This window comes from Clarias gariepinus, chromosome 12 (genome assembly GCF_024256425.1).
Source record: "Clarias gariepinus isolate MV-2021 ecotype Netherlands chromosome 12, CGAR_prim_01v2, whole genome shotgun sequence".
In the NCBI taxonomy this organism is placed as follows: domain Eukaryota; kingdom Metazoa; phylum Chordata; class Actinopteri; order Siluriformes; family Clariidae; genus Clarias; species Clarias gariepinus.
In genome coordinates this window covers 17,607,577-17,622,591 of record NC_071111.1, presented here as the reverse complement: position 1 = coordinate 17,622,591, position 15,015 = coordinate 17,607,577, and the positions used below count along the sequence as shown (strand labels likewise).

The window sequence follows — 15,015 nt, the reverse complement described above, 5'->3', positions numbered from 1 at the left end:
CAAATATAAAGTGCATTATAAATAAAATTTATTATATATACTGTATATATATATATATATATATATACTGTACGTGTTGCATGAAGTGAAACCGAGGATGGAGCACACAGCACATGAGTGTGTATGTGTGTATATTTGAATGTGTAAAAGGAAAAGGAATGGCATTTATGATTGCTGCATGTCCGAGGACAGATGTAATGTTACAGAGTAGGTATTGTACCTACAGTATGTCTGATGTCCAGCCGGAGTGTGTGTTAAAGTGTGTTGTTTTCATTTTTCCAGAGGATGGAGGATTCAGTGGAGTATTGTGCCTGAAGTTTCTGAACCTGTGGTAGGTTTCGCTTCCATCACTTATTGGTTTTCTGGCCTGCTAGTAATGTACTGTAGTGTGTGTGTATGTATGTGTGTATGTGTGTGTGTGTGTGTGTGTGTGTGTGTGTGTGAGTGTGTGTGTGTGTGAGTGTGTATATGTGTGTGTGTATATGTGTGTGTGTATGTGTGTAGGTGTATGTGTGTAGGTGTATGTGTGTGTTTGTTTGTGTGTGTGTGTGTGTGTGTGTGTGTGTGTGTGTGTGTGAGTGTGTGTGTGTGTGAGTGTGTATATGTGTGTGTGTATATGTGTGTGTGTATGTGTGTAGGTGTATGTGTGTAGGTGTATGTGTGTGTATGTATGTGTGTGTGTGTGTGTGTGTGTGTGTGTGTGTGTGTGTGTGTGTGTGTGTGTATTCCACCTTTTTTTTATCATTGTCACTTGTGTTTAGGAACCTCCAAAAGAGGACTTGACTGTGTCTGAAAAGTTTCAGTTAGTCCTTGATGTTGCACAAAAAGCACAGGTATCTATTATTATTATTATTATTATTATTATTATTTAAGTAGTAGTAATTGTGCATTAACTTTTTTTTAACAGACCTTTTTGAGTGCACTTGAAGTTACATTTGTTTTCTAAATTACAATATGTATTTCTCCTACATGGTTTATTTTTCCACAGAATCTTTTCGGAAAGATGGCAGACGTTTTGGAGAAAATCAAAAAGTAAGTAACAGGTGCACGTGATGATTTACTGTTTAACAATGTTCATATGTACATACTATACAGTCCTATGCAAGGCTTATGCTACCACTTATTTCTTTAATATATATTATTATAATTTTTTATTTTATATATTTGTTCCAAGAGCCAGACTTTCATATATTTCATCTATCATGACCAGCTTGTTTGACCACCAAAGACATGTTTTTTGTGTGTGTGTGTTAAGCCACATAGTGACCTAGGAATAATTTAATCCTTAAAAATCAAAAACTACCTTAAGGCATAAACCAGGTGCAGATAATGACAGATGATCAGGCCAGTCATTAGTATACTGTTGATGCAGAATGCTGAGTGGTTGGAACAGAAGAGAGGGGAAATGAGGTTGCTGCTGAGGTTGTTATGTAAACAAATAATTTTTAATTGTATCTTTGGCCACTTTGCAGCCTGTCACAGTCAAACACTTGTTCCCATTTCTTTACTGTATCTACATTATTTAATGTCATTTTAATATAATGTAAATTGAATTGGGGGGGCATAAGACTTTAGCACAGTACTGTATCCGTTGTAAACATGTTAACAAGAAGAACATGCATGGTAAGAGGGGAATAAAGTCCAACATTATCTCACAACATGTCATGGTAATCGCAGTTACAGCCATTGTTATGTTACAGAGAATCATATATTATTGTTTGCAATATTTTCAGCCTTTGCTTCTTTATAAAAATAGAAAGGTTGCTGAGTGTATTTTCTGTGGGTGGTGTGTGTGTGTGTGTGTGTGTGTGTGTGTGTGTACCTACAACATCTTGCAGTCTGTTCATGTGGGTGCAGCCTGAGATCACTCAGAAGCTGTACATTGGTCTGTGGGTGGCCTTTATCTCCTCCTGCATCCTGCCCTACAAACTCGTGGGCTTTATTATAGGTAAGTGCATGCACATTTTCTCTCTAGCGGTCTCTCCCCGTCTCTCACACACACAATCAGTTAAGATATACACTATGTTTTCAGTCAGTATGAACCCCTGTTTTATCCACATCCATACACTCTTGCCTTAGTGTGTAGTAACCTCATTGCATAGACTGTTATGTGGTAGGGAATAATGCAGCCAAATCTACGGTGGCCAAGAAGGGCAAAACAAGATAACAAAATCAAAAACAAAGTAAAACATCTAAAAAAAAACAAAAAAAACGAATTTTTTAGAATTTACTTTGTTTTGTTTTGTTATTTTACTTTTGAATTTATTTTGTTTCGTTTTTTTTATTTTGTTTTCCCTTTTGTTTTTGAATTTATTTAGTTTTTATGTTTTGTTAGTTTGTTTTTGAAGTTATTTTGTTTTTGTTATTTGTTATTTTGTTTTTGAATTTTAAATTTTGTTTTTTAGTTTTGTTAGTTTGTTTTTTAGGTTTTGTTATTTTGTTTTTGAATTTTAAAGGTTTTTTTATTTTTTTTATCTTGTTTTGCACTTCTTGGTCACCGTAAAAACCCCTTAAGCATGATAGTGTCAGTACGGATGCATGTCCTACACTGAACACCTCTATTTATGTGCTCTCTCTTTACTCTGTAAGTCTCAGAGCATGCTTCATGTATCTTTTTGCACGTGCATGTTTTTTTTCCTCTGACAGGGCTGTATGCAGGCATCAAATTCTTCATCATCGACTTCCTGTTTAAAAGCTGTCCCAAGCTCAGGGACAAGTACGACACGCCGTACATCGTGTGGAACAACCTGCCTACAGACCCACAGCTTAAGGAGCGCAGCAACGCCACCTTGTCCAGACGGGTATGATACCCACAATGCCACACTCTGCTATGATCAGAAAAATACTCTGGTTTGCAGATGAAGAGAAATCATTAAAAAAAAGTGTTGGAGACTGGGAAATATTTAAAGCTAGCAAATATCTCGTTAAAGGCACAATTATCATTAAAGAAAACAATTCTGATATTATAAACAAAAATAACCTCATAACACACTATGTTACTACTATCAACTACAATCGCATTTTTGCGATTTATAATGCAGGTAAAATATCTTTAAAATACTGTATGTCTGGGTGACTTCAATGCTACAGTAATGACTGAATGAATGTGTGTGTGCATGCATGCGTGTGTGTGTGTGTGTGTGCATCTGTGTGCATGCTTACTGTATGTGTGTGACATCATCATGAGGAGATACTGACTGTATCTTCCATCCTGCAATGCAGCTCTGACTCTGAGTTTGTGTGTCACACTACTCTTCTGTGCTCTCTCTCTCTCTCTCTCTCTCTCTCTCTCTCTTTCTCTTTCTCTCTCTTTTTCTTTCTTTAACACTTTCAGCTGTCTGGGTGTGAGAAGGTAGGGATGCTGGTGTGACCTTGCTAGTGTGTGTGTGTGCGCGTGCGATACCACCAGATCGCCTTCCTTTTTACCTATCTGTGCGAGCGAATGTGTTTTAAATGGACACTTGCCTTGTGCCATGACTGCTGTCTGTGCACAGATGGACTACAATGCTTCCTGTTTATTAGCAGGATTATATTATTGCAGTTTTGTTCTATTTCAGAAATCGAAGTTTTGCACGTGCAGTATTTGGTTATTATTTGATTTCTAAGGCATTTTGGGTCCATGTTCACAGACAGCCTCCTGTATACGATTCTCATACAGTATGTAGACACATGTACATTAATGTAGTGAAAATCATTTTAGACTATAAGACCCTTTTAAGAGCAGCAAGGTGATGTACATAATTTTCATTTACCTCATCGTTAAGTTTTTCAGTGTTTTTATTATTAGTAATTTAGGACCACATGCAAACCTGATAACGGTTTATTTTTTATAATAAAAAATCAAAATGCTAACAGAAAATTATGGATTTAACATGGGCAGAATATCTGTTTTGCATGTTTGCCCTAATCTATTTGCATCTCCAGCTTACCGTATATATAGCAAAGGCGATGCAAATAGATATGCCGTGCCTGAGAGTCAACAGTGAACGTACTGTATGTAAAAATGAATATGATAGAAAGGCAAGTATTACATTTGCCAAATCCTGTTTATACGAGCTGAAGACCTGAAACCGTTCTAGGTTTTATTTAGAGGTGGACGTATAACAATTTTTAAAACATGAATGCAGATGTGTTTCTATGAATCAGACAATAGTCTATTCACTATTGCAGCTAATGGACACATGAACAATCGACTAACAGCCAAGATTAGGCAGTTCATTAGCTTTAGTCACTTAATTTACTGAATGAAGCAGTATGACTGACAACATGAAGGAAATAATGACTTATGTTATATTGAACCCCTGGGTTTTATACGATTGACATAGCAGAAACAAGAGCTGTTGGCGTTTCAAGGAACTACAATAAATATGTTTAACCTAGAAAGCACCCTGAAGAGTCGGCTGTATTCGTATAACACACGTGATGCGTATCACAGCCTGCAAAATCCCTGAAACAAACGCAGTATTTTAAATATAAATCAGACATTTCTTATAAGAAATCAAGTTGGAGGCAGAACAACACGGATGCTGTGAGTTTTTCCCGGCCAATCATATAACAATCATCAAAAGCTGAATCTTAAAATATAGTACATATTATTATTATTATTATTATTATTATAATTATTAATAAACTGCTATTTTTTATTTGTATACAGAATGGTGAGAGAAGTCCATAAATTTCAAAACAATTAAATTAATTTGCTTGTTTTAAAAACTGTAAACCAATTCAGCCTGTCCATTCATCAGCATTTAAAGATGCTCGAACATGTTGCGAATATTTTTTAGGGAAGTACACTTTACAGTAGACTACGGTGCTACTCTTCTTTCTATTATTTTTTCATTTATGATTATACACTGCCTGTCCAAAAAAGTTGCTGTTTCATTAGGGCCTGCATCAAGCAAAAAAAAAAAAACAACTAAGGAAAAGTGACTGGAATTAGGTTAAGAACCCTTTAGAGATAGTGCTGAACTGTCAACGTTATGGAAGAAATGTGGTCTGAAAAAAAAAAAGACTGAAAATCACTTAAACATTTGGTAAAGCTGCATGATGAAAAATCCACAGTAGAAATCCTAGCTACAGTACAGTATGTTTAATAGTGAAAGTAAGAGCATTTCAATATGCACAAAATATAATGAACACTCACAGGTTTGGAACAGAAAAAAAAAGGTTCTGTTTGTTAGGAAGTGTAAAGATTGGTCAGGTTAAGGTTCAGCAACATTATGTGGCTATAAAATGAAGTCAGCTGACGACCTGAATGTACTAAATGAGCAGGTTATCACATCTATGAAGTTTTTTTTTTTTCTTCCCTGATGGCACAGGACTTTGATTGTAAAAGAATGGTTCTGGGAGCATGGGGAATTATTTTCACACATGTACTGGCCACCACACTGTGTGTCGAAATCAAAGATAAAGGCAGTCGAACGAAATCTTAAAGTGACTTTTTTTTGGCCGTGCAGTGTATTTTCTTGTAGAGCTATCTTTTAATTAATACTGTAGGTAATTTTATCCTAGTTGTAAAAAATGAAAGCTTATTAAACAAAGAAATGCCTCAGAAGGCTTTTTAAAGTGAAATATTATTATTATTTCAGGAATGAAGGTAGTTTGTGAATTGACTGAACATTAATATTCAAAATATAAAGCCTACAGACTTAAACAGAGCCTTTGAACATTTTTCTTCACTTTTCCCCTTAGTAGGTCTACACTTTTTCTTTTTTTGTTTTATGTTAATGTTATATTTTGAACATATTTTTAAATTGTTAAATACAAGACCTTAGAATTTAACTTCGAAACATGGGCGACTGGTACAGAAAGCTGCATTTTACTGATTGGCCGGATGTTGCTGTTGTACCTCTTTGGGGTTTTGTTCTCCCTGTTTACTGAATTCTTTTTTTAAGTAATATTTTATTGCCCAAACGTGTGTCATAATGAAGTGAATTTTCTGTACGCAGAGTTTAAAGGCATTTGTTTTATACTTTGGTTTGACTTCTTGTCTAGAAATATATCTTTTTAATATTGCATATTGGGAATGTCTTCAAATTAGTCAACTCATGATATGCTCCTGTGCATTTTTAGACAGGTATAAAGTTGAGTACGCTGATTATAGACCCTTTTTACCCTAGGAAATGTTCCCTTTAGACCTCATAGAGAAAATAGAAATAGAACAGAATATAGAGCTTGAATGTGGCCTGTGTAGAGTTGAAAGGCATGACCACTTACCTGAACTCAATAGTTGGTGTTCAGTCATCAGCATACTGTACCGACTAACAATCATAAGAATCCAGTCCATAATTATTGGCACCCTTCATCAATAATAGTGTATAAACACTATAAAATGAACAACATTTACAATGAGGTATAATTTGAGCTTAAACTTACGGAAACACTGCATTATTTTTATTTTACTTCTAATGGTTTCTTTATGATTTGAAACCAGTCTCGGTAATATTTATATTCCACAGTCATGTTTGACCATTCTCTGGAAAGGTGCCAATAATTCTGGAGTTGATCTGCTAGGTAAACATTTAGTTTGCTATATTGACCGAAATATACATCTCACCCACATGAATTCACCCAAATACTAAACACATTAACATTTGGATCTGTCTTCTTGGATAAATTTTTAGTAAAGAGTCTGTGGGAAAGATGTTAAGCACCTGTAGCTTTATTTTTTCAAGAGACTTGGTTTGCACAGCATGGTTACCATTGAAAAGCAGAGGATGCTGTATGTATACAAAAGAAAACAGCATTTCTGTTTCTGTAGTTGAAGTCATGTTTTTTTTTTTTTTTGTGCACAGATCCCGCCGGTGGTGTCGCGGGGTAGCTTAGCAACCATTCCCTCAGGAATGAGCAGAGAGGACGACAGTGGCCGCTCACATAACACCAAGAGAGGAGCCTTCCATGAGATCTTCAACCTGCCAGAGATGGAAAGGCCTCTCCCTGGTGCGCTAAAGAAAAGGATTTTCAGTTGTTTTTACACTGTATGACTATTATTTGGAATAATTGTCAGCGTTTTTTGTGTTTACACAGTGTGCGAGAATGGGTGGAGGTGTTGTTTGATCAACCGGGACCGGAAAATGCCCACTGACTACATTCGAAACGGTCTGCTCTATGTTACTGAAAAGTAAGAAGACTTTTCTTGTGAACCTCAAATATGTATATTGTGTCATTTCTCTTGTTGGTTTAGTGAACAATGTTACGGTCGTCTCTCTGAAACTGAAAACCACAATATACATTTGCAGAAAAAACATTTACCATGTAAAGTAAAAATGATACTGTATTATAATAATCTCCACTCTTTAGTGCCACCCTTGGCAAACCATGTCTTCACAGAGCTTGCTTTGTGCACAGAGCATTGTACTGTAATGCTGGAACAGGTTCGAGCCTTTTAGTTCCAGTGAAGGGGAAAATGTAACGCTACATGATATAAAGAAATCCTAGACTCATGTCATGTGCTGCCAATATTGTGGCAACACTTTGTAGGAAAAAAACACATTTCCAGTAAGTGTGATGGTCAGGCGCCCACATATCTTTGGCCATACAGGTTACTGTAAGATCATTCAGTGAGTTGTTTCCAAACAGCCAGTTCTTACTGGAACTATTTAAATAAATTAAAAAGTTTCCTTGTTTTTTTGGTTGTGTCAGTCCTACAACTGGGCTGGTATAAAGATTGTATCATTGGATAAAATGTAAATACTCTCCTTCCTTTTAGGTCTTATCTTTCATCTCATTTAAATTTGAATTATTTATATTAAAACATAGCTCTGATCTTATCAAAAAGCACTTTTTGTCTGTTCAGTGTGTACTGTACAGTTTCAGTTTTTACTTTCAGTAGAATTTCCAGACTTGGTGCTATATACAAGGCGTTCAAGTCAAACCAGGACTTTTGATTGTGCAGGAAAACAGAACACAGTTATAGGAGTAGAAACTCCCTTTATTTTCTGTATGTAATCCCCTGCCTCCCCTAATGCACTTATCCCAGAGTTTCACTAGCGCTTGAATACCATCAAGGTATAAAGTTTTTTCAGTACTCCGGAGCCATGATCAGACTGCCTGCTTCACGTCTGAAACGCTCTCCTCCTCTACTGCCTCAATCATGTGGAAATGGCTTGGAGTGAGGTCAGGACTGTACGGGAGATGTGGTAATAACTCCCTGCAGAGTTCCTGTACTGTAAGTGGTGCGGTATGAGGTTGTCCTGCTAAAGCTGAATGCCTTTGGGGCTCACACGAGGCTGTTTATCCTGGGAGTGTTCACAGGAATGACTGTAGTAGGCTCTGAGAACATCATTTAAGGACATACGGCATTCTTTAAAACCTTTGCACCATTCACATGTTTTCCTGCGGCTAAGAGTCTAATCACCGAACTGAGCTTGAAGTCTTTAGCAATAACTAGCAATAACTGCTAGTTTTAAGTGGTTTTATTTGTGACAGTATAGGACTCTCAGGGGCAGTGGTGGCTCAGTCGGTTAAGGCTGATCGGAAGGTCAGGGGTCAGCAAGTTGCCTCTGTCGAGCCCTTGAGCAAGCCCTAGCTTCGTATCTAGGATACGTGAATAAAATCATTTCACAGGTATAACATGAGAGATAGTTTTACAAATGTTTAATGCAAAATTTTTATTTCCTTCTCAGCTACTTGTGTTTTGAGAGCTCCAGTTCCAGATCAGGCTCCTCCAAAAAGAATAAAGTCATAAAACTTGTGGAAATCACAGATATCCAAAAGGTAACTGAGGACATTTACTGTATTCAGTATATTTGCAGTGTATTTGCTCTCTCAGCTGAGGCAGTGAATGTGAGTTTGTGATTTTGATTCTTTTCTGTTTTTGCACAGTATAAGGTTTTGTCCGTTTTGCCCGGATCAGGAATGGGGATCTCTATTGCCACACCGTCAACACAGAAGGTAAGCTATGGATAGTATTTAATATGAAGTTTTATATTTTTCACATCTCTCTAAATTTTTAAGGTGGGAAATTGGCTCCAACCTGAGGCTTGTAATCAATCTTAAATGATTACATCTGGCTCACTTATATACCCTGTGTGTCTCCCAGCCCTTGGTGTTCGGTGCCATGATCCACAGAGACGAGGCGTTCGAGGCAATCTTCACTCAGTACATGAAGAACGTGACCACATGCTGCCACGAGACCTAGTGCATCACTGACGCTACGGAGAAGCCTCCTCTTCTCTCTCTTTCTCTTCTCTTCTCTCTGCTGTTTCAATGAGCAGGCTGGAACTGATCAGTGATTAGTAGTCAGCTACAGTATGGCTAGATGATCTCACGTGACGGTTGAGAGCAAACAGCAACACATTCCTGTGGAGCGTTTTTTTTTTTTTTCCTCATACTGACGGCAGGAAGGGGCTGGACCTCCTCTCCTGCCCTGACTACACCCTCTCTGAGGAGCAGAGGGTACAGCTGCATATCGACTGATGTGGTACACGTGTTTCTGGACACGTTCTTACGCTGCGTTTATGATTAGACGTGTTAATTCGTCGAGGCTTTGCTTTGTAATGCCTTGCAAGATGGTCACTAAGACTTTGCAAAAGACTAACGAAGCCTGTTTGTGTTCGTTTACATTATGACATACATAGACAAACATGCAACACATTAGACTCACACGAGCACATTTAGCCCAGCTCTGATTAGCGGTGTCCTTCAGATGTTTTTTTTTTTCTTTTTACATTAAAATATGATTACTTCTGTAGGGCTACGGTGTCATTCTGAACGTGACGTAACTGCCTTTAAATTAATTTTTATAATAGTTAGGACAGTGATAGATATTCGAGTTACCGACCTGGATATGAATATGAAACATCACTTAAAACAGTTAGCATTAGCTGTCTATAATTGTAGCACATGCAAGCATTTTTCTATGTTTTGGATGTGTTGCATCACATGTCATTGAAGGATTAACCCACAGTGTGTAGACACAGAAGTATTATAATCACCACATCCAAAGTAGCCATAGTAGTCCTTAATCTAATACTAGTTTTGTAACTAAAGGTATAAAATCTGGATCTAGACCTTATTAAAGCTACTTTAGGTCCAATACAGTCTAAATAAGTGAATATCTGGAGAAAGACCTTACAGAAATCTGTATTTTAACGCTAGTAAATTTGCATCATTCTTTCTCCACTAGTGCACGCTCCGTCTCTTTGTCTCCTCACTGCTATTCAACACCTGAACCAGGAGTTAATCACAGCACATTGTCACCTGGGTTCAATTCCAGACCGGATTCGATTCCCGTCTCTGTGTGCATGGAGTTTGTATGTTCTCCCCGGGCGTGGTGGGTTTCCTCAGAGTTCTCCGATTTCCTCCCACAGTTCAAAAACATGCAGATTCAGCTAATTGGCGTTCCCAAATTGCCCATAGTGTGTGTCTGTGTGTGCAAGGGTGTGCCCCACCGTGTTCCCAAAGTCTCCTGAGATAGGCTCCAGGCCCCTGCGACTCTGTACACAGGTAAAGACAAAAGAGATAAAGTATGAATTCCATATCAGTTTATTGTTTGTAGATGCTGAACTAGAAACGTCAGCTCAGCTCAGTAAACCACCGGTATGTGTTACGTAATGCATTTTGTCATTCTGAGTCTGGATTGGCAACTGGCTTTTTAAACAGAGACTGCAATCTAAGTTCAAAGCGTGCTTGAAGGCTGTCTAGGGCATTCAGAGAAAGTCTTGGCTTCTATAGTGCATCGATATTGTTATGTAATTCAAAGTAATTTTGATTGATCTTTTTAGAATGCGTTTCGTTTATCTCCAGATGCTAGCGAGTATTAATCTCTTTCTCATCCTCCTCCTCGTAGCAGAATGCCTCGAATGAATAGCTGTAGTTGTTGAACAGTTCGTGACAGTCCTTGTCAACAGTTAATATCAGTGTTTCACTCACAGGATGAAGAATGTGTTAATATCTTCTTTTCTACAGTACTTATCGCCTAATATCTTCTTATACTTGATTTAAGTCTCTACCTGTAAGACAGCACACTTACAGTCCCTGGTTTAATCCTAAATTGGGGTACTGCTGTATCTGTCTGAATTTCCTCATGTTCTCTTAGTGTCTCCATGGGGGGGGGGTTGGGGGGGGGGGATGGGGTTCCTGCACGTTCTCCGGTTTTCTCTTTAATCAGATGGACTGGCTCGTCTAAATTGCCCCCCAGTGTTACAATGATACAGCAATAACAATTACATTATCACTAGCACAAAGCCAGGACTTTCTTTATGCCAAATGTATTAAAATGTGCTTCTGGGTTACACTGACTCACGACGATGGAGTAGGTCACATATGTTTCTAACAGCAAAGTGCCAGACTAAATGAGTCACTAAGAGTTGTGCGAGTGTGATAGTATGTCTGTGTGTCGACACGCAAAATATTCCGCTTGAGCAGATTTTGGTTCTGACGACAATGTAACGTATTTTCACTTTACACTCCGCTACTGATCATTCCGGTCAGCCATATAGTATTGTATGTGAGTAAACGGAAACTTGGGCAGTCACTGCTAACGATCAGAGTGTACGGAGTGGAAATCCCAGCACTGCCAGAGACCCATGCTGAAGACCTTTAACCCTTAACATGCTCAGATGGAAGCTTGGTTCATTTTCTGTGCACTTGTTTCCTGCGCACTTTAGCTAATGCGAGTTTATTTGAACGTCCCAAAGCTTTTAACATGACACTTTGTAGTCGATAATCTGGTGTTTATTTGTTTGTTTGTTTGTCTTTGGATATTTCAGATCCAAGTTGTCCTGCACTTGCACTAAACAAGCACAGATTGTATTGTCCGAACACTAGTTTTGCCAAATATTTCTTGCTTTTTATTTTTTTTCCTCTCCTCGCTGTCTTGTTGATCCTTTTTTATTTTTATTAGCTTGGTTTGTGGAAAACAGATGTTTACAGGAAGATCGGATTTAAATCCACGTTGTGCCTCGGTTTGAACCCACAGGGATATGAGAACGGAGGCAAAGTCCATCACTGGTTGTTGTCACTGTGTCTTCAGATCTGTGCTTAACTCTGGTGTGATAGCTATTTAGTCTGGTGCATACTTTTTGTAACTAAGAGAGTTTTTTTTTGGCTTTTGTACACCACCACGCTGAATCTAAAATGAAGCACTCAAGATTTGAGTGAAGTTAAGACTTTCAGCTTTAATTCACAGGGTTTAATAAAAGTGTGGCATTAACCATTTAGTAGCTACAGTCATTTTCATACAGATACAGCACACTCATTTTGGGGGCTCATAAATTTTGGAACAGCAGTTACATGGCAATTAGTGGCCTGCTCCATCATTTCTCCATGATTAATCAAGCAGATAAAATGGCATCATACAGTAGAGTTAGCAATAACATTGAGAGTGGCCCATACAACAGTTTGGAACTGCAAAAGAAAATCTGCCAGAAAAAAATTGTACCAATTGATGGGAAAAGACACGTATGGAGGAAGCAAGTGGCGGCTAGTGTTCCAAGGCATACCACATCATCTGCCAAACAAGATGAAGGCAATGTTATGTCTCCCAGTGAAACCAGGCCACTGGTGTTTATTAATAACCTGGCTGCTGATAAAGTAGCAGGATGGAGTCTGAAATATATAGAGCATTACTCTCTGCTTAGGTTCAGCCAAATGCTGCAAAACTGAAGGATTGCAGTTTTATATTGCAGATGGATGACCAAAAACATACAGCGAAAGCTACCCAAGAGTTTTTCCAGGTAGGGAAATGGGATTGTATTCACTGGACACATCAGTCATCTGACAATCCCCAATAGAGGATGCTTTTCACTTACTGAAGACAAGGCAGGAAGACCCATAAACAAGCAGCAGCTGAAGGCAGCTGCAGTAAATGCTTGGCAAAGAGAGAGGAAACTCAGCATTTGTTCATGTCCATGGGTCCCAGAATTCAGGCAGTTATTGACAAAGGATTTTTATTTATATTTTATTTTAAAGGTTAATGCCACATTTTTGTCAAACCCCTTTAAATAAAGCTAAAAGTCTGGACACTGCTGTCTTTTTGATTGTTTTATTTCAGATTGTGGAGTGTACTGAGGCCAAATGATAAAAAAAAAAAAGTCTTTGTTTCAAAATTTATGGACCTGACTTATATTTGTTTTAACTGTGTGCAAATGTTTGTTAAATATTTTTTTACAAGATTAACACAATGTACTGAAGAATTAGAAATTTATATTCTCAAGAAGTATGATTTATTATTATGCTATTTATGTCACTGGAGTAAAGATTAAATAAATTTAAGTACAAGAGGTTTATATTCAGTGCAGTGCAGTAACATTAGAACCACATTTCTGTTTAAAAAAAAAAAACCTGTCTGTTATAAAGTCATGATGTGGTGTGCATTTTGTAATGAAGTAAATAAGATTTAAAGGATGTTGTCTGGATTTTATTTTGTTGTTTAACTTCTGCATATTTCATTGTATGTTTAATCATTATGTTTAGTTTACTGTGTGTGACTGTTCCCACTTGACAAGAAAATATCCGGGCAAAAAACACCACCACAAAACGAAGCATAAAGCATGATTTTATAAAGAAAGAAAGAGAGAGAGAGAAGTGGAATGAATAGTTTAATCACACATCACACTGTCTGTGCGGCAGGATGTACACCTACTCACATCGTAATTAAGGCTTTCCCAAGACTCCTTTTCAGAGTTCATGGAAGGTCACTGGGAAAACTGGAATGGATGTTGGACTACATATCAAAAGGTTGTGCGTTCAAATCCCAGTACGGCCAAGCAGACACTGCTATGGCCTTGTTACATTTACATAACGTGATAAAATATAAATGACTCTGGAAAATGTCTCCCAAATGTCACTTACAGTATGTCCTTGTTTAAGCAGGAAAGTACACATCAAGAGTCCAAAACACACACATAGATGTTTAAGGTAGCAAACACAACCAAAGGTACAGGAAAAAGAAGCAGTACAGTATGAGGTATACTTTTACACCTGACCACAGGGTGTGTGTCTCTAAGTGTGCCTGTAAATGTGGAAATATATGACTGTTCTGAGTGGGTCTCACTTAAAGTCATTGGTTTAGTATTATTTAACTTTACTACAGTAGCTCACTACAGTGCACAACTACCAAACAGAGTTTTATCAGTAATCTCCCAGAGTTCCAAACTTCGATTAGATCACCGTCTGACCCCACAGAACTCGATCAGGCGACTGAATATTTAGAGTCGACATTTCGCTATACCCTAATGTAGCTCCAGTCAAAAGAAAAATTATTAGAGATAAAAAACTTGCTCCCTGGTATAACGATCACACGCGCACTTTAAAACCGACCGCTCGGAAATTAGAACGTAAATGGCGTCAAACTAAATTACTAGTATTTCAAATAGCATGGAAGGAGAGCATCCTAAACTATAGAAAAGCTCTTAGTGTAGCTAGATCAACATATCTCTCCACTCTTATAGAAAATAACAAAAATAATCCTAGATTCTTATTTAATGCTGTAGCCAAATTAACCAGAAATAAGACCACTGCAGAAATCTCCACAACAACATCATGCAATAGTGAGGACTTCATGAACTTTTTTAATAATAAAATTGTAAATATTAGGCATAAAATTGAGGTTTTGAAACCGAACAATGTAATTGATGCAGATGTTAATCTAGCCATGTCAGACCAGAACCTAGAATACTTTACTCCCCTTGAAGAGAATGAACTAATTTCACTCATCTCTTCTTCAAATTCATCAACCTGTATATTAGATCCTGTACCGACACATTTTCTTAAACAGATAGTACCAGCAATAATAGAACCCCTGTTGAGAATAATTAATTCTTCACTCAGCATTGGATATGTTCCAAAATCTTTTAAATTAGCAGTTATCAAACCAATAATTAAGAAACCTGACCTCGACCCCTGTCAGCTGTCCAGTTACAGACCAATATCAAACCTCCCCTTTATCTCTAAGATCCTGGAAAAGATAGTAGCGGAGCAGCTATGCTCATATATACATAGAAATGGCATACATGAACTGTATCAGTCAGGATTTAGGCCTCATCACAGCACAGAGACAGCACTCGTTAAAGT

General features: G+C 37.7%; 1 protein-coding gene across 2 annotated transcripts in view; it reads left to right on the top strand.

Moving 5' to 3' along the window:
• The window catches only part of gramd4a (GRAM domain containing 4a), a 58,042-nt gene extending 44,701 nt beyond the window's left edge, over window positions 1-13,341 (top strand). For both annotated transcript variants that reach the window (XM_053508612.1, XM_053508613.1), the window contains 10 exons: window positions 283-331; window positions 762-833; window positions 989-1,032; window positions 1,839-1,948; window positions 2,647-2,801; window positions 6,795-6,939; window positions 7,027-7,120; window positions 8,625-8,715; window positions 8,824-8,892; window positions 9,041-13,341. In XM_053508612.1, coding sequence (XP_053364587.1) covers window positions 283-331; window positions 762-833; window positions 989-1,032; window positions 1,839-1,948; window positions 2,647-2,801; window positions 6,795-6,939; window positions 7,027-7,120; window positions 8,625-8,715; window positions 8,824-8,892; window positions 9,041-9,139 — 928 coding nt within the window. In that variant the 3' untranslated portion in view covers window positions 9,140-13,341. The remainder of the gene's footprint in view (window positions 1-282; window positions 332-761; window positions 834-988; window positions 1,033-1,838; window positions 1,949-2,646; window positions 2,802-6,794; window positions 6,940-7,026; window positions 7,121-8,624; window positions 8,716-8,823; window positions 8,893-9,040) is intronic.
• The last annotated feature ends 1,674 nt before the right edge of the window (window positions 13,342-15,015 follow it).